We start from the raw sequence: 19,058 nt of genomic DNA, 5'->3' as shown, positions 1-19,058 counted from the left end.
GTAGTCATGACTACAACCCATAATAAATAGGAACTGCTTTGGCAGCTCTTCTGCTTCCAACTAGCATTTAGGAAGAGCAGAAAGGTCACCTGAATCGATGGTCTGCCTTGAGAACATCCATCACTGAGCCAGATGGTGGAGTCAACATTTTGTCCACACTAAAGAGGGTCCCGAACCTTCCTCTCTTGTCATGGGCAGCAATGCAGGCATTTTCAATGCAAAGGTTCTGCAAAACAAATTGCAGATAAAAAGACTTCATTAGCATATACTTCAAAAGAGAGATCCTTATACTTTCCACAATGCTCAGTTACACTTCTAACATGATAGCCATAAATTATAGACATCGAGCATCATTCAGCCACATAGAGCACTGCCCACTGCAAGAACTCACATTGCGGTACACAAAAACTCTCAGTTCCTTGTCGCCCAGAGTCTGCAGTTTCTGTCCGTGGTAAAGATATTTAGAGGAGAGCTGGTCTTTAACAATGTGGTTCAGAAGCAAGTTTTTCATGTTGCTGTCAACAACAGGGAGCCCATCTGCAGTAAAAAGATGGAAAGATCCAGTAATTCACTTAAAATGACCATTGAGACGCTAAAGTGTTCAATACAGAGTGTTACCCACTCCAGTTTTTAATTGCAAAGCTAGATGCCATTGCCTATAGCTGAGGCATTCACTAAAGGATTTACATACTTGTGCACTGAACTTGGCTAAAGACTGAGATCTGTGGCCAAAACTGGTGGAAAGAAAGGGATTTACTCCCCGCAGTTTACCTTTGAACACATCATTCACTGGGGCAAGGAGGGTCACTTGCTCACTGCCAGTCAGATGAGAACTGAGACCAGCTTGTCTGAAGAAGTCCATGGACTTGGAAACTTCAGATTCTTGTGCCAACTCAAACAGAGTCTTAGCTGAAAAGAAAAGCGACACATCGTAACCTTGCAACAAAGACAAACCACACATCACTGCAAATTATCTACCCTCTCTAAATCCAGTATTTCCTTGACAAAATAGATGAAAGAAAGGCAACAGAAAGATGCAGAGAGGCACCAGTACCTGAGTCTGGGATCAGCAGCTCATTAACAAAATGGACAACACCGTTGGTTGCCAGGATATCCTTGTTGGCAATGATGGGCTTCCCATTGAGGGTCAGCTCTTCCCCACTGCAGCCCACGTCCAAGGTGGTTCCTTCCAGAGTCTCCATCGTCAGGCCAGCGATGATGGCCTCAGCACACATGGCTGACTTCAGGATGTGATGGTTCAGCAGGTCTGTAAGAGAGGCAGTGTCTTAGTGAGCTGCAAAAATCAGCTATGAAATAAGGGCAGCTTTTAGGGACCCTGTACTGTATGGGGCTCCACTCCAAAAGATGCACAGTCATTTAAAATTGTGCTGGTTTTAATTCAGCAGCCTGTGAATGAAGTGCCTAAAAAGAGTCATTTTTATACACCTTTACCAACTTCAAAAGGTTTCATGTGGTTATTCGACTCATTTGTTAGATTAGATTTTAGTTAAATATTAGTTTTCTTGCATCTTGCTGGATTGATAGAAATCACCATCGCATACAGGAGTGCTAAAGGAAAACTTGGAAAAGGGACTGCTTCAGCCCCCTCCTCCATATCTGGATACCACTCTTGCTGCCATATCTACACATCTACCATATCTACATCCAAAGCAGTCTGGGCTGTCCAGTTTAAAAAGCTGGAGCCTGCCAAATCAGCTTACTGCAGTTGTTGTCAGAGTGCATCAAGGAGGGGTTCAGATGTCCTGGAGAGGGAATTCAGAAGAACCAAAAAACACTCTTCAGCCTCTCGCTGGGCTCAGTAAACAAGCACATACCCCGCAGGGCTTCTGGGTCCCCCAGGATCCTGTTCAGTGTTTCTCGTGGGATCTTCTCAAAGGCTTCGTTGGTTGGAGCCAGGAGCGTGTACTGGCCTTTGCTTTCCAGCAAGCTGTTGAGGTCAGAAGCAGCCACAGCAGCCTTCAGAGAAATAGGGAGAGGGTAAAACATTCAGCCAGAATACAAAGGTCAACAACTTTGTCCAGGGCCAGATTTATTAAGGCTTTTATAATTTCAGAAGACTTAAAAAAAATCCTGAATAGCTTCTTTCAGCACTTTGGTCCCTTTATAAATTTGACCTGGCCCATGGTTCTCTTGTGTTCCAGAAATTTGAGTACAAGAGCCCTATTCTGGCAAGACTGAGAGCTAATTCAAATACCCTGATAGGCCTGGAAAGGGTCACAATAATTCCAGTGAATAATTCAGATCAGAACCCACAGCTGGCTGACTGCAAAACCCCTGTGCTTTTAAAGTTATTCCTTAACTTGGAGAATGCCAAGGCAAATAAATTGGTACTCATCAAATCTGAACAGTTAATATCTTCCAAGTGAGACTCCCATAGAAAAGTGAGGAGATGGACAGACTCAGCCTACATCACTTTACTGACAGCAATAGCAGGGTGACAATCATTCTCATAAAACCCCACTTGCACTGATATCAAACACTTCTCTTCCTAAAGCAAAATAAGGTATATTGGCACAAGGATTTTATCAGCAGCTTTAGAATCACAGCACCTAGACACTGGCAAGCACTTCATGACAATGCACCAGGATGGATGACTGAACATCTTTAAGGAGCCTGGAACATACGCGGGGTGGACTCACCCGAAGAGTTTCCAGGCTTTCCTCGGTCTCAATGATGTGTTGAATGCTGTTTGTAGTGGTAGCGATGACTTTGTCGATGACATGGACCACTCCATTGGTGGCATGGTGGTCAGCTTTCAACAGCCTGGCACAGTTCACAGTCACAATCTGCAGAGGGAAAGAGCCGCGGGGTGTTATGTGCACTAAAACATGAAGGTAAAGCAGCCACTGCTGGTTTTCTATTTCAAACACAGCAAGTGCTATAATACTGAATCAGCAGGAGCAGAAATGTGGTTTCCTAAAAAAAAAACCACACAAGGAATGAGAATGCGCTATCAAGAATGTCTGAAACATTTAAAGAGCTTTGAAAATAATCAGTGGTTTTGTCTCCCCTGAATCATCAAGACTAAGGAAATCTGCAAGAACCAACACTTAGGCAGCAACGTGGGCAACTTCCGTGCAATAGCATTGATGAAACTATTGACTATAAATATGCTTTTCAAGATCCTTCTAACTATGTGTTCTAAATTAATAGTTGTCAACCTGAGCATTACAGAGTCCTAGAGGTCCAAGGACAGCATAGGAGTTGCAAAGCAGCAGAAAAGCAAGCCTGCTCTGGGTAGGTTTAATACACATCTTACCCCATTGGGATAGTGGTGAATCTGGATAGGCAGGTCTTGGTACATTGAGTTAAGTGTTGTCCCGTGTTTCAGATCATCCGTGAGGACTCGTTTGTTCACCATGTGGTAGCGGAGGGCATTGAGCAGCTCAATGTTAACGTTACTCACTAAGGAATCCAGAGTTTCCTGAAAATCAGAAGAATTCGGGTTTTAGTGCTGAGTGGAATTAAGGCAGTTGTTAGAGAGAGCCAGGAGCCTGGCTGCATCCAGCGTGCTCCTAAGGTGTGTGTCTGTGTGTATATTGAGTGATGTGTTCACCATCTGTGCACATAAAGAGCTCTAACTTTTGCAGATCTTTTGCCTTACAACAGCAGCTCTGGCACCCCCCTCTTTGGCAGAAAAATGGATGATGGCAGCAAGCTCCAGTGTGGGATCGCTGCACTGAAATGAGCAGTGAGGCAACAAAAGGGCCAAGGACAAATACACCAGACCTTCCCCAACAGAAGCATCCCTGCAAGGGGCTCCACTGGTGCACTTTTGGGTAGAGGCGGGTTAGGGGGGGTAGCCAAAAAGATGCCCCCTCCCTGCCCCAATAGCTGTTCTTACATATCTTGTACAAATTATTAAGAACAACCAGAGGGGTAAAGTAAGTGTCAACAAGAAAAACACGAAAGGGATGGAAAGTGCCTTAACGCAATCTCTAATGGTAAAGAGCAGGGAAAACTAAATGAGGTGATTTCTACATCCACCTGCTGGAGAGCATCCACATCTCTCTAGTGCTGGGCTCTTCCAGAAACAAAGCTCTGGAGCTGATGGACCAGTGCAGCGATTCCCTCCTTGGAAAATCATAGTCCTTCCTGTATCAGAACTGTGTCTATTCTGCCAGATGGGGCTGGATGCAGACCCCTGCAGAGCTGGATCTCCACTAGACAAAGCCAGAGGGAGAGAAGGAAGAAAAGGAATTATATCTTACAGCAGACAATGATGCCCAGGCCTCATTACTTGGGGCAAAAATCGTGAAGCTTCCGGGTCCTTCAATTTCTGGCCTTAGGTTGGAGCGGTCGGAGTAGAGCTGCGTGGTGGCAGACCCAACAACTCCCAGGGTTTCATAGATGTTGGAAAGTGGCAACGCTGAAAGAAGAGGCGGTTATGTTCCCAGCACATCATTCATCCCTCCCACTCTATGCTGAATTAAAGGAGAGCTGCTGGTGAGAACACCTGGGGAAACGAAGCACATCAGGGAACTCATACCTGTTCATTAATTAGATAATAAATAATCATAGCCTGACAGCCCCAGCCTCAATTACAGCAGAGTAATCCAGGATCTACTGCATCTCTGCAGGTTTAAATGGAGTTACTCTGGATTTATATGGATGTGAACTGAGGCAAGCAAACACATTCCTTGTTTTCACTTAATCCTTGTGTGTACTCAGGCTTTTGGTGCTCGGAGCTGGCAGCTCACCACTGGACTCAGTCTCCACTGACCCATCCACACCACCCCACGTCGTTAACTGGGTAGCATCAAGTAAGTATTCAGAAACCAAAAGCAGAATATATCTGTCTTCAACAAACCCAGTGAATTCACCAGTGGCCGAACTGTATCTCCTCCTAAATGCAATTTTGCTAACCTCACGCTTGCCAAAACAACAATGAGCAGAGATTGGCAGAGCTGCCGGCTACTCGATCATTCCTTAGGATTGTAGTTCCAATACAGCTATATAACTTGTTGGAGTAAGTAGTTCCCTACGGCCCTCCCATGCTTGATTAAGCTTAATTATAGCCAAGGTTTGAAGTTGTCTGGAACATTTTGCATGCTATGGAGCTGATCTGGCACTCAGCTGGTGCTCTGCTGAGTCCATTTCTGACTTGTTCATGGCAATATTGTGCACAAATTGCAAAGATCAAATCCACTTTGAGCAATTTCCTAACATTTCCCCTTACCAGGCAGCTGTATCAGTTTAAGGAGTCTAGAAAATGTCAAACATATTTTTACCAGCTGGGCAGCCTTTTTCTCCAGGAACTTTTTCATATCCAGGACAGCACTCGTAACTGATTACTCTGGAATAAGAGATGGATACAGCAGATTAACGGATGGCGTCTCACTGCTTTTTCTCTATTTGCTATAGTTCTGCGTCCATCCATATTTGGTGATGTTTCTAAGCAAACTCTTCATTAGAAATGCAGAATTGGAACAACAGACAAACCGTGGTTTTTATCTCCTTCAGGGCTGCATGCTGCCAATTTCACCACAGAAAAAAGCAGGCGCAATTCCTTTTTAAAACCACACTTTCCAGGAGACTTCATACAAAGAGGGGACTGAAACCAACACCACGTTCCCAACAGATAACCTACACAAGGCACTGCAAGTGCTGCTTCATTTGGGCACATCTCCCGTGGGATTTAGGGAATTCCCTGGCTGATGAGTCCAGAGGAGGCCCCGGAGCTGCTGCGAGGGCTGGAGCAGCTCTGCTCTGGAGCCAGGCTGAGAGAGCTGGGCTGGGGCAGCCTGGAGAAGAGAAGGCTCCTGAAGGGGAGCCCTTAGAGCAGCTCCAGTGCCTAAAGGGGCTCCAGGAAACCTGGAGAGGGGCTTTGGACAAGGGCCTGTAGGGACAGGCCAAGGGGAATGGCTTTAACCTGCCAGAGGGGAGATTGAGATGAGCTCTGAGGCAGAAGCTCTTCCCTGTGAGGGTGCTGAGGCGCTGGCACAGGGTGCCCAGAGAAGCTGTGGCTGCCCCATCCCTGGCAGTGTTCAAGGAAGGTTGGTTGGAACTACATGATCTTTAAGGTCCCTTCCAACCCAAACCATTCTGTGATTCTATGATATTAACGGGGGGGGGGAAAAGAACAAGGAAAAAAATAAATCCAAAAGTTGCCCATTTATTTTCCACAGGGGATTCTTTCCCCTGTTGCTCTTACACTTGGTGTGAAAGGAGCAAGGCCATCTGATTGATGGGCTAAGCCAGTGAGGGAATAGGTGTTCCTCCCGAAGAAAAGTGTTTCCTCTGTGCTCCTGGCTGGATGTGAGACAAGTAGGATGCTGTATCGCTGAGCCTCAACACACTCGCTCAAAGAGAAAGGAAAATCCTCAAGCTTCAGATATTTGTCATCATTTTAACACTGTTAACAAACACTGGAAATGCCTGGGGCTTAAGAGGGAATTCTTCAGGGTAATTAAGAGGCAGTAAGTGAAACAAATACCTGCTTTTCTGTGACAGAAGCAAATAAATTCTGTGTCATGGTTTCCTAAGAGAATTACAAAGCAAACCCAGACTGATTGTCTAGACATTATATATTCCATGTGGGAAAGAGTTTGCCTAAAGCAATCCCTTCCTTTGACTACTGGAGATCTTAACACCCTGCTGCTTTGCTCTCCCCAGCCTCCCTGTCTCGTGTTCATTAGAAACACACACTTTCTCCCCCCACCACTTCCCTCCCCTACCTCCAATTTTTCTCCCTAGAAACTAACTTCAGTCTAGACAGTTCCCCTGGTTCAGACCTGTAATCAAAGACGAAGAGCTGATTAAAGAGAAATCATTCCAAAGTTCAGCATAAATAATTCCTGAGGGCTGACGTAGGCTTTAAAAGGCTTATTTATAGATCGATCGGAGATTAATGAGCTGTGACGAAGGGGCAGGATGCTGATGCACACAGTGTGGGGCTCGCCGGCTAGGGGCTACCCCAGCAGCCAGGCGCCTGCCGGGAAGGGATGGAGGGACCATGCGCTCATAGAATCCCAGACTGGTTTGTTTTGGAAGGGACCTTTAAGCTCATCTAGTTCCAACTCCCTGCCATAGGCAGGGACACCTTCCACTAGAGCAGGTTGCTCCAAGCCCCTGTGTCCAACCTGGCCTTGGACACTGCCAGGGATGGGGCAGCCACAGCTTCTCTGGGCACCCTGTGCCAGCGCCTCAGCACCCTCACAGGGAAGAACTCTGTGAGTTCATGGACATTTCCAGCACCAGCCCATAAGGGAAACTAACAGCAAGAAGCACCGAGGCTGGTCATGGGGCCAGCTCCATATGTGCAGGGGCTCCCTCAAGCCCCCTGTCCCCTTCACCCACTGAAGGTGACCTACCCGCATCACCTGGTACACATTTTGCATGCCAGCATTTTGAGTACCAGAAAACTTCTGCAAAGGGCTGCTGTGTGAACACAGAGGTGCTCAGCCAAGTGTTTGCACCTACAAGGAGGCAGAGATGTGGGTCGCAAAAAAGAGCTTCAGCTTCAGCCATTTGCTGTCCCATGGCTGGTGGACTTCGTGGAAGCACAAGACTATCCAAAGGCACGTGGGCACCATTCAAAGGGTAGCTTGGGACTGGGCACGGGGCACCCTCACAGCTGGTCCTGCAGCCACCTCCAACCCTGGGGAGCAGCAGCACAGCTCTGGTCTCTGCATCTTGATGCTACTGGACCCTATACATCCATATGGGAGGAAGACTGCTCCTTTGACATGTCCTCCTCCAGTCTGCTGCCCAGGAAGAGTATTTCTTTTACATGGCCAGGGGAAAACAGCTCTTGGGAGAAAACGCTGAACATCTCCCATGCACCACACCACAGGTTCTGCACAAAAGCCTTTGGAGTGCCAAGTCCATCCCTGTTTCCGGTGTCTGCTCAGTGCTACCAAGCACTACACCAGGACATGGCAGATGCCACTGATGTAGGTTAAACAAACAATTCCCTTTCACAAAGACCATTTGTCATCCACTCTATAACACCTCTGACCACAATTTCCTGGCCTCCCCATTAGGTAATTTGGAGTCAAACCTATAGTTTTTCAGCTTCTGGTTTTGAAACACTCTATTTATCTATCTGTCTATCTGTGTCTGGCTGCAGAAGCAAGCTCCCTGGCTTTATTAGTCCGTGTGTCACTGTTGTTGCATTCTTAGGATCTGAAATTAAATTTTAAGTGCATTTTTCAAGGTAATAAAAATAAGCTTAGGCATATATTAGTGAATAAAGATCCATTTGTAATCATTTCCTGTAATAAAATCCATATGTTTTGGTTTTGTAAAGTGCGTGCCAGAGTAATTTTTTTTCCTGCAGGAAAGTGCATCAGACAAGAAAAGGAAAGTTAAATTAAAAGTTAAAGAAGAAATGTATTAAGGGGTAACTTACTGCCACTAGTTATTCCTCAAAAAATAATCAAACCTGAAATGTATGTAAGCTGTCTTTTCATTCTCAAGACAAAAAGTGTGTGGGGACGTGTTCAGTTGCAAGCCCACTCCTGGAACAATGAGTCCAGTGCATAAGGGAGTATGAAAAGCACAGGCACAACGATGAGAATATACTCTAAATAAACTGTTTCTTTGGCTTTGAAATAACCAAGAGTGGAAAATTACCTAATTACCAAAACAATCTCGTTTCAGTGCTCATTAAAATCAAAGCAGTGTCAAACTTCTTGCCAACTGTCTTATCTCACTTCATCAGCAATGATAAAAAATGTACATAACTCTTCTCTCTAATTTCTCCCTAACCTGTGTGAGCCAATACTCCACCAAAGAGAAGAAAAACAAGTTAAAATAAGGCAGATAAAGAGGTAGGAGTCCTCTTCTGATGCATGAGTTGGAATTTCCATCGTGCACATCCAGCCCTGGTTGAGCACTCCACCCCTGAGGACCTGAAGATGCTGCAGGAGCTCAGCTTTGCTTCCCTGCAGTACCTGGTCTCCCATTGACCTCCCTCTCTACTACCTGTTTGAAACAGTGCTCAGGAAAAGGAACCAAAGCCCTCAAAACTATCTTCCTAGAGCCACGTATCTGCACCTGTACCACACATCCAACCTGGGGAACCACTGACCCTTTAAGCAAATCAGGAGGATAACAGCCAGGTCAGATGTGAAGTAGGTGAGACGGGTCAAGTGTCTCCTATCCCAGGACTGCTCTTCTCACAGGTGGGATAAGGCTTTTAGCAGGAGGAGAGACATGACCATGCTTACCCAGCTCCACGACCCTCCCTGTGCTGATGGAGTGGACCCCCCTGCCAATGGGAGGGCCAAGCACCCAGCTCCAGGAGAGGACTTCTGACTATGGATCCCGAGCATAGGCTGGATCCACCCAGTTATACAGAGGAACACGCCAAATCCTGACTCTCCGGGATTTAAAGGCATCTGGTGTTCCCAGAACCTCTCAGAGACCAGCTCAGTCCCACACAATGGGCCAGCTTCAAGGGTTCCTGCTGAGCACCATTAACTGTGTCCACACAGCACTGAGCACAGCACACCATCAGACCCCTGACACTGGTTTAAGAATCTGACTGCCGTAGTGTAACGGATCGTGTCCTTTATGGCCCAAATGACTCCTGATTGCTTCCATACGCCACGAAAACTAGGTCCAGTGGGAGCCATCACCAGCAAAGGTTTGTAACCAGAGCTGTCCCAGGGTCCCCTGGAAAATCTGAGTCAAGGCACGTGCCTTTTGCTCTGCACAAACACTGCTAAAGGGCAAAGTAGGGCCAGGCTCAAAACTGACTAAGAATTGAGAAGAAGACAATAACACCCATTGTGGAGATGATGCAAAGCAAATAATAATGAGCAAATTCCATGTATAATGGGAATATTATCTCACAGGTTAACAGGCAGGTTACTGCTCTGTACACTTTTCCCTCAGTGATACATCACTGCATTGGACACTTGGGTAAAAGCAGAGAAAATGAGGTTAGAAGAGATCACCTCATCTCCTCAAATGAAATCATGAAATACTGCCAGATGCCACTTGTTCCACCTCTTCCTGGAGATAAGCAGATGAGTTTGTCTCTGCCAAATTCAGCTGCACACTTGGGTTATGTGAGGTTAGTTTTTCATATGCTTCAGAGCTGAAGAAATCCATTGCTGGATCGCTGTGCCTTGCAGTGACTACAACAGCAAAGCTATCCCACATCCACAGCTGAGTCATGTTTTCTTTGGAGACCTACTAAGCCACTCTGTTATCAGAAGAGGCAATGATGATACCATATTGCCATGCCATAATCTTGCCCATTTTACATCAAAAAAGGCCACTATTCAGCCACGATGAGAGCTTGAACTCTAATCACACAAATTAGGTCTTCCAAGATTTGGTGCATTTGTAGAATTAAGGGAAGGGAGTTGGGTTTTTTTACAATATTCTCTCTCCTTTTATTTTTCATTGTTTTTTTTATTCTGTAAAGACTATTGGACATAAGGAAACCACTACACAATCTCACTATATGGTACACCCTGAAATACATCATCCTGAAGTATAGAATTGCCCTCTTTTAGATGAATTCATGGGTAGCACGATGAAAGGCCGAAAGCTGTGTACAGTGCTGACTCCTGTTTTGTCTCTCTCCTCTCCATACCAGACCCACAAAATGAATCCCAATGGCCAGCCATCACATCTAAACCAATGAGGGCAACCAAAATATAAGTAATATAGCTTGCCACAGTTCAAATCCCAAGGTCTGCTGTTGAATCAGAGTTTATATAATCTGCAGTAAAGAACTGCATATTTCTATAGAATTTACATTGGAAAGACACAAGATGATTTTATGCTCTTTGTTCTTGACCCTGGAGATCCAGGACCAACCTGCCCCACATCTCTGCTCCCTACATCCAGCACTGTTCAGAGCATCTTTGCACTGATATTTGGTGACATGGTGGTACTTGCTGAAGCGTGGGACAGCAAACGTGCCTGAAAGCCCAGCTTGGCCTCCACCGAGGAGAAAGATTCTCTGCTCCTGATCTACAGCCTGGCACAGAGTCAGGCATGCACAGCCTTAATTATCTGCTGACTACATCTTTCAAAAGAATGTCCCGAGGCTGCTTACACAGATACTTTATGCAACAGCTACTTGAATATTATTGTTTGCCATTTCAGACGTGGAATTGGCCTGCAAGTCTAATTCATTTTCCTGGTGGAGTCATCAGAGAGTGTTGGCTAAAAGCGACACCTCTTTCCCCTTACTTCTGTTTTCCCTTCCAAAGCAAACATACAGAGATGAATTTCATGTTCTCTCCAATATCCATCAGCTCTGGGTTGCCTTTTCCCCCCCCTCCCTTTTTTTTGTTTTAAATCTAGGCAGCATTGAGCCTAGTAATGGAGAGCGACACAGCTAAGTACTAGAAAACATCTGGCACACACTTCATTACAGCTCTGAGAGCTATATAAATATATATAGAAAAGCAATCAGAATAAACCATCAGGGTTTGTATTTACATGATACTTTCCATTCTTAATATCTAAGTGCTTTAGGATGATGATTGCCGTTTGAGGAAAACACTAAGATTGCTTAGGGAGTAAAAGGCTAAACCAATTCCTAACACATACGCACATTAAACCCACGCCGCGGGCTGTGATATCCCATGTCTGTCACACCATCTGTTTCTCCCACCCAGCACCCACCTCCACAACGGGCTCTTGTGGGAGACCCTGGCCTCCACTTAGGTACTTACGTTGACTTCCCGCAGATCTTCCTCTGGTACCACTGCTTGCAGTTGGTGAAGTATTTCCTGTTCGTGCCAATCAGCTTCTGCACCGCGCACACGTTGGGGCTACAAGTAATGACAAAACAGAAGAGGGTCATGTAAGCCTCCCTTCTTCCAGTGCTGACCCCCAGCATGGAGCCAGACCCCACCTGGCAGTGCCCAAAAAGCCCTGCTGTGACTGCAAGGGAGAAAATACTGAGAGCGGCAAGTCAACTTGCTCAATCTGAGTGTATAATGACTATCGTGAGGTGGAGGAAGCAGTGAAGATCTCTCTTCACTCTGCCAGGGCATCTTTTTCTTCACTGAGTGCAAAATCTTGGCTTTTTTCCATGTTCCACCTCTCACCAAAGTGTAAAGAAATTAAGTTAAAAATAATACTTTAGTTAGTATTCCCATGGTGAACAGTTACTCACAATTTGGGATTGTAGAATCGCAGACTAGTTTGGGTTGAAGGGACCTTAAAGCTCATCTAGTTCCAACCCCCTGCCAAGGGCAGGGACGCCTTCCACTAGAGTAGGTTGCTCCAAGCCCCTGTGTCCAACCTGGCCTTGAACACTGCCAGGGATGGGGCAGCCGCAGCTTGTCTGGGCACCCTGTGCCAGGACCTCAGCACCCCCATAGTAAAAAGTTATGCAATAATTCAAAACCTTCCAAACCCCCCCATTATTATATTGCTTAAGACATAAAAACAGATATTTATCAGCCTGTGGACTGACTTGCACCAAAACCAGAACAGGTACTTTTGCTCTGTGATAGATTCAGCCAATTCCGGCCACCGATGCTGAGCTGCTGATGGGAAAACGAGCAGTGGCAACTGCCCACTCCTGTTTCAACATACCAGGTATGACAGCACAGATTGAGAGTGGCTCTACCAGCTCATAAAGTGCTGAAAGCTCCTCTACCAGAAGAGCAGATGGTGTTATCTGTGCAACTAACCTCACTGGAAGCTGACTGCAGCCTTTCAGCTTTCTAAGAAGTGATATCACTGCAAGCAAAGATGTGGTCAAACAGGAGTTGGGAGTTTACTTGCTGCTGGCTTGGCCAGTACAGCATTTCCCTGCTCAGCTTGGCTCAAACCACAAACCATCTTTGTGGTTTATGGCCAGCAGCCCTGGCCATGGATGCACAATCAGTGCATGAGATATGATTTATGGATCTGGGTTGTGAGGCCACTGACTGCCTCTGTGCTTGAGCCAGAGATGTAGCAAATACCCGAGCAAGCTGAGGATGCTCAGCCCAACTGAGGCTGGATTCCTAACGCCAACATCATGCCCCAGTTGAGGCAGCAGCACCAGAAGAATGCGCAGTGTTGGCTGCCAGGCGGATGGAGGGAAAACAAACAATTAAGCAAAATCCATAAATCATCACTTCAGCCCATCAGAAGTGCTCAGCAACTTCAAGGCAGAGTTTTCATGTGCACAAATGAAACTCTGGATGGGCCTGGAGTAAAGGTCTTGTTGATCTGTTTAGGAAAACAGACAGCAGCCTGTTTCACGCTGAGTTTGACCGGGATGCTGCCTGCCTGCCTACCAGAGTTAACAAAAGCGGAGCTCGCAGCCTGATCACCAAGTATTCCTGAGGCCGTGCTTGCTTTTCACCAGCGTCCCAAATTCAGCTCTCTCCAAAACGGGCCAGCCTGCCCATCATTAGCATGAATTAACGTGAGGGTCTCCTATATGTTGGCTAAGTCCAGCGCCAGTCTCAGCAGGAGCTTGGCTTCCCTTCAATGAGCCTTTGTTGACATGGCTGCCGCAGGGCCTTTGGAGGCAGGATCCAACCCTGCATGGCCCTGGCACCTTCGTCCTGCCCCAAGGGGAAAGTGGAGGGCTGTGGGACATGGAGGAATTAGGTTTGCCGTTCCTCTTGCTGCTGCCATATCCAGTAATGGTAGTTTAGCTCCCTTTCTATATATAAGGCAAGGGACAAGGAGAAAGAATCTCCTGAAGTTAGAAATCACAAAGTTAGAAGTTAGAAATCATAAAGCCAAACTTTCAGCTGGTGCAAACGGGTCTGGGCCCAGAAATTTCCACACCAAATCATCGCTTAGAGAGTCGTCTGTGCTCCCTGCCCCAGCCCACCTCAGCTGCCCAGCCCCGCCGCGCCGCAATATGGTTCCAATTACATCCAAATTCCAAACCTTGCCTCGATTTCAGCGTCTGGCTGACGGCAGTGGACAATCCCTCTAATATTCATCTTGACAAGCCTGGCTACTGAAGGACTTGTTTGATCACTTCCCCTGTATCCCTGGGAGCAGCCTGCCAAGAAAACCCTTGTGTCTTCAAGACAGCATCGAACCCGGCGCAGCCTTGCTCCCTGCTCCCTGCCTGGGACTGCAGCTCTGTGGGGCTGCTGCTCTCTCCATGACTTATGGGGGAAAACAACTTCCCACCAGTGTGGAAAAATCCCCCCCAGGGCCGTGTTATCAATGATTCCCGCAGGCAGGCTGTAGTAGCGGCTCCCTGCGGTGCGTGTTCTGGTCTTTTGCCCAGTCTGGCTTAAAATGAATTTGTCAACACTCTCCCCTCTCCTCGTTGGAGTTCATCACCTCTGCCATGCCGTTCCCAGCCAGCCGCGCTGACTCGAGGATAAAACTGCCTATTGTTCCCTTTCAGCTGAAGCCTTCCACTTGGCAGGGAGCAGCTGGGAGCTGCTGGGGCCGGGACTGCCCTTTGGAAGAAGCAGAGCAGGGCAGGATTTACCATATGGCCCCAGCTACCTGCCATGACTATGCCCATGAAGCTCCCCAGCATCTCATAGTGCCCACAAAGCCGGGTGGGCCCTCCTAGTTCTTTATCTTCAAATGTTAATGTTCCTGATACACCTCTCAGTTCCTCCACTGGACTTGAGCTGATTCACTTTAAAACCCAAGGTTCATTAAGATGTACAAGTTTTGCTGCAGGGCCAAGCTCTGCCACCCAACTCGCTCTCAGCTCAATAGAGGCATTGATGGTGTGGGGGGATGCTCGCAGCAGAAAGGGTGGCAATCCTGGTCGCACATCCCTCCTGAGCTCCCTCCTGTAAGCAAAACAACACGTCTCACATCCCAGGGCTTGTTGGCTGGTTTTGTGTTGCTGTATCTGTTTGGCACGTCGTTAATCAATGTTCAACGTTTAACTGATGTTTAAAAGCTAGCTTGGTCTAAATCGCTCTCTCCATCAAAGGGACCAGTGAGCACCGGGCTGTGGTCAGCTACGCTGGGTTTATCTCAGTGTAACTTCACTTCATCTGGAAACTCTGGAATACTAATTCCTTGTGTCTTCCAAAGATCTCAGGCACCAGCACTCACGTCTTACCCTGTGGCTATTGATTGTACAGGGATTAACAGGCTTCTCTCTGCAGAGATGAGTGCGCTGATTTACACCAGGACTAACTTCCTGAGTCTGAGCAAACTTCTGCCTTGGGGCTATCAGCAGAACTGGGTATTTACTGGGTTTCAGATCACGTAGAGATGAAAAGGAAGACTCACTGTATTTGTGTGTAAATCACAGTCATTCCTTCATTACGGAGATTTTACAAACAGGCATCAGCTCAGCATTTATTGCATTCTGTACCTCATCAGACACACAAACAGCACACTCCTTTTCATAAACACTGACCTGGATCTCTGCCAGATAACGTGTTAAACTGCAATAGTTAAGTCTTGGGGGGCTTTTTAAAAGCATTTTATGACCCTGCCTTCAGCAAGCCATTTAAATGGAAGCTACAGTTCAATCAATGTCACCCTCCTGCGAGACAGAAGCCAGCTGAAAGGTTTGTCATCCCTTCACCCTCCCTAATTCCCAATACATTTTAAACACAGTGGGAACAACTGTTAACATTGGGTTAGTTTCCTGCCTATCAGTGAAGACTCAAACTACTCGGTCCATAACATACTGTCCATCTAACAAGAGAGGTCTACACACATTTTTTGGATATCCCTTATCTCGGAAGTTTTATGAATGAAAAAGTGAGTACTTTCATCCAGAAAACTTCCAAGACTTTTCAAGACATCCATAAAACCTTCCAGACTTTGAGTGGGGGTTCCACTCAAAGAGGAAGTTGGTGCTCAACTCCACAGAGACACTCCTCTGCCATTGAACCAATTCCCTTTCTTTTGCCATAAATTGATGAAAACAAGAATTCCTGAATGCCTGCCACAAAATGTTTGACCCTTCAAAATCTGGGGATGGTTTTTTTTTTCCCCTTTTCCCTTAACGGGGATAAGGACTGATAAGGAATCACTGAGGGGTCTAAAATGACATCTACAATGTTAAGCATCCCGAAAGAACGGAGGAAAGTTATCCACAGAAGAAAGAAGTGGCTCGAGGATGAAAGAAAAAGTAATTATCCGAGCGACAAGGTAAGAAAAAGCCGTTCTCGGGGCCGAAAGCACCGCGGCTGCTTCCCCCGGGGGCCGGGCCGACCTGCCGCTGTCCCGCTCCGGCGCCGGGCTCCGCGGTGCCTCCGCACCCGCGCAAAGAGCCGACGGCGGCACCGGGACGGGCGAGACGGCGTCCGGGCAGCTTCCGCCGCCGTTTCCCACTGGGATTTGTGCAAACGTGGGGAGAAGCAGTTTTTTCCCCCATTGTCCCCTGCTTTCCCCGCGGGGATGCGCTTACCCATGCTGCCGGCCGCGGAGCCGGCTGTGCTGCAGGACCTGCTGGTACGGGGACTTGGCGGCGGCGGCGAGACCCAGCGCCAGCGCCAGCAGCAACGGCAGCGGCGAGTGCGCCATGGCCAGGAGGCGGCGGGACGGGAACGGGACGGGACGGCGGCGGCCGCTCGCCCCGTTAAATGCGGCGGCGGCCGGGGGCGGGGAGCGGCGGCGCGGGGGGAGCGGAGCCACCGCCCGGGCCGGCGGGAGGGGAGGGGAAGGGAAGGGAGAGGAGAGGGGGCCGCCCCCCGGGGTGGTGTCCGTCCGTCTGTCCATCCGGTCCCCCCCATTCGGGACTCAGACCGGGGCAGTTGGGCTGACACGCTCCGGGGTCCTCTGTATCTCAGCCCCACTGTGACCCCCCAGCCCAAGGTGGGCTCTTGGCTGCCGCCCGGCCCTGCCCCACCACTGGTTTGAATGCCACCCCGTGCTGGGACCCTCATAGTGCCCACTGGCATCACACCTCACTCCCAGCATCTTCCAGTGCTCGCAGGGATCACACGTGTTGAGAGGTTTCTTTTAAGCAGGAGCAGTAAGGGTGCCATCGGCTTGTGCTCTTGGCCAGGTTGCTTTTGTTACGGCTCTGGGTGAAGCCCCAGGGGGAGTTTTGGCATAAGCCACCCCATTGTTCTGGAGGGTCACAGACGTAAAGGTGCCAGCCCTCTCTGGGTGGTGGGACAGGCCCCCAGGAGCCAGCCCTGGCCCTGCAACCATCCTAAGAGCTCACATGGAAACCTCCTTTCCAGCCAGGGGTAGCAAGTGGTGTTTGTGCTCGTAAAGGTGATGGCTGCAGAGAGGTCAGACCCTCCCTTGAGGCTGTCACTGTGCTCATCACCATGGGCTTTGAGGAGAGAGCCCTTGCACAGTTCCTGAATGGGTCAACCTGTGGGTGAAGCACAGAGAACTGAGGTTCCTCATGCAGTGCCACGTACAAAGGGGCAGGGGAGATTCCAGTCACCCAGCCCCCAGTTTACCCAACCTGACTCATCGTCGCATCCCAGTGTTTGCAGTGGATTTGCTCTGACACGGCTGACACCAAAGTTGAAGGGCTCTTTCCTCCCTAAATCCTCCTGAGAAGCAGAAGGGGTCCTTCGTGGCCACTTACCTTTGGGACAGACTCCTGCACAACCTTCATGTGTCTTTACAGACCGGGCAGTGGCCAGAAAGGGCAGCTGCTCGGCAAGGGATGGGAGTTGAAACACATCCAGTGAGCAGCCACTGAGCCAAACAGGAGAAGTCTTTAGCAATAATAAACACTTTGGATTTACAAAGATTTTTTTTCCCTCCACAGTAAATAAATCTGATTAGTGTAAACAGCATCAGTGCTTCCTGGATAAAATACACAAACTCATTGCTCAGTTGGGTTTCCCCTCTCTGGGGAGTGCCTCTGTCTAAAAGTAGGTAAATCATGAAGTCCTTACCTGCAAAGGCTCATGACTCCAACCTAAAAGACAAGAAATAGAGGTTTCCGGTCTTCCTGAGGAAAAGGCAAAGTTTTGAACCCTCTTAGGTATTGCCTAACCCAAGCTTTTCCATCTGCACCCCTGTAAAATAGAGGTATTGTAGAAGTGCCTCCAGTGCTCCATTTAAACAGAAGGGAAGAATGATCTACGCTCCACCCAGAAAAGGGTGACTTGCTTCCCTGGCTCTGGGAGAAGATTTAGAGCTGTGAAGCCTCATCTGATGGATCTGCATTTTTCCAGGCCAGAGTTAGACCCTCTGACCCCAAAACTCACCTCTCCTCCACCAGCCAGCATATTCTTTTTGCCAGGAAAAGACTTAAAGCTCCTAAAAAGTGAAATGAAAAGAGGAGGGAGATCATAGAAAAGCCATTGCCAACTGCTGAGTCTTTCGATAACAGTAGCTGGTTGCAATTTCTCTGCAAAAAAGAGCAGCAAAGGTCCCATGTGGTGCCATTCACACAACTGGTTTATAGACCTGTGAGCTTCACCCCCAAAGAGCAGGAACCCCAGATCCTCAGAAGAGCATCTTCTCCCAGGAGCACAAGGCTGCCTGTCCTGGGATGAGCTCACTGGTATCACCATGTTCCCATTCTGACATTCCAAAGCGAGGGTTCACATCCTCAAGCCACCAAACCCCGCACTGCAGTCAGCAGAAGTTTGTTGAACCCAAGATGTTGGAAATGAATCTTTACACAATGTGAAGTGCTTTCCTGGAGACAAGGCAAACAGTGGGTGAGGAGGGATAAGCTGCTGTGAGGGCTCAGTGCTGAGAGCAGGGAGGAATGGGGCAGCCCCACTGCCTTCCTGCACCCAGAAGTGGCACACACGCCATGGAGACACACTGCTTTTCCTGCTCCAAAAAGTGTGGATCAGTTGTGCCGAGATGCACAGAGCAAGGTAAAAGCAGGAGGGGAAAACACTCAGTGCACGGCAGGTGGGCAGAGCCGATGCATTTGCCATTAGGGCAGCAGAGAGCTCAGGTGGAAAATCATCTCCCATGGAAAATCAACTCCCACAAACCCCATGGGCAAATCCGCTGTTTCTATCTACCACTGCTGGTTTCCTTCCTCCCCATCCCTCCCTCCTGGACCTCGTTCTTCTCCAGTGCATCCTTATTCATTATTCCCCTCCAGCAGGACTCTCTGTACTGACCAAGCCTTCAATTAGCGTCTGTGGATCTGCTCGAAAGCAGTTCAGCTGTTGCAAAGAAACATTCAAATACAGCAGGCTATAAGGCTGTGACAAACCTATTTGTGAATGACC

General features: G+C 48.0%; 1 protein-coding gene across 2 annotated transcripts in view; it reads right to left on the bottom strand.

Annotated features, from left to right (window-relative positions):
- The window catches only part of TGFBI (transforming growth factor beta induced), a 60,402-nt gene extending 43,965 nt beyond the window's left edge, over nt 1-16,437 (bottom strand). For both annotated transcript variants that reach the window (XM_030504981.1, XM_030504980.1), the window contains exons 1-11: nt 16,298-16,437; nt 11,667-11,765; nt 5,253-5,317; nt 4,233-4,390; nt 3,281-3,445; nt 2,661-2,807; nt 1,836-1,977; nt 1,055-1,267; nt 772-909; nt 392-537; nt 90-226 (exon numbers count right to left, since the gene is read on the bottom strand). In XM_030504981.1, coding sequence (XP_030360841.1) covers nt 90-226; nt 392-537; nt 772-909; nt 1,055-1,267; nt 1,836-1,977; nt 2,661-2,807; nt 3,281-3,445; nt 4,233-4,390; nt 5,253-5,317; nt 11,667-11,765; nt 16,298-16,413 — 1,526 coding nt within the window. In that variant the 5' untranslated portion in view covers nt 16,414-16,437. The remainder of the gene's footprint in view (nt 1-89; nt 227-391; nt 538-771; nt 910-1,054; nt 1,268-1,835; nt 1,978-2,660; nt 2,808-3,280; nt 3,446-4,232; nt 4,391-5,252; nt 5,318-11,666; nt 11,766-16,297) is intronic.
- Nucleotides 16,438-19,058: the final 2,621 nt, after the last annotated feature.

Source organism: Strigops habroptila, chromosome 12 (assembly GCF_004027225.2).
Source record: "Strigops habroptila isolate Jane chromosome 12, bStrHab1.2.pri, whole genome shotgun sequence".
Taxonomy (NCBI): domain Eukaryota; kingdom Metazoa; phylum Chordata; class Aves; order Psittaciformes; family Psittacidae; genus Strigops; species Strigops habroptila.
The sequence above is the reverse complement of the archived record's forward strand: the minus strand, read 5'-3'. Positions and strand labels throughout refer to the sequence as shown.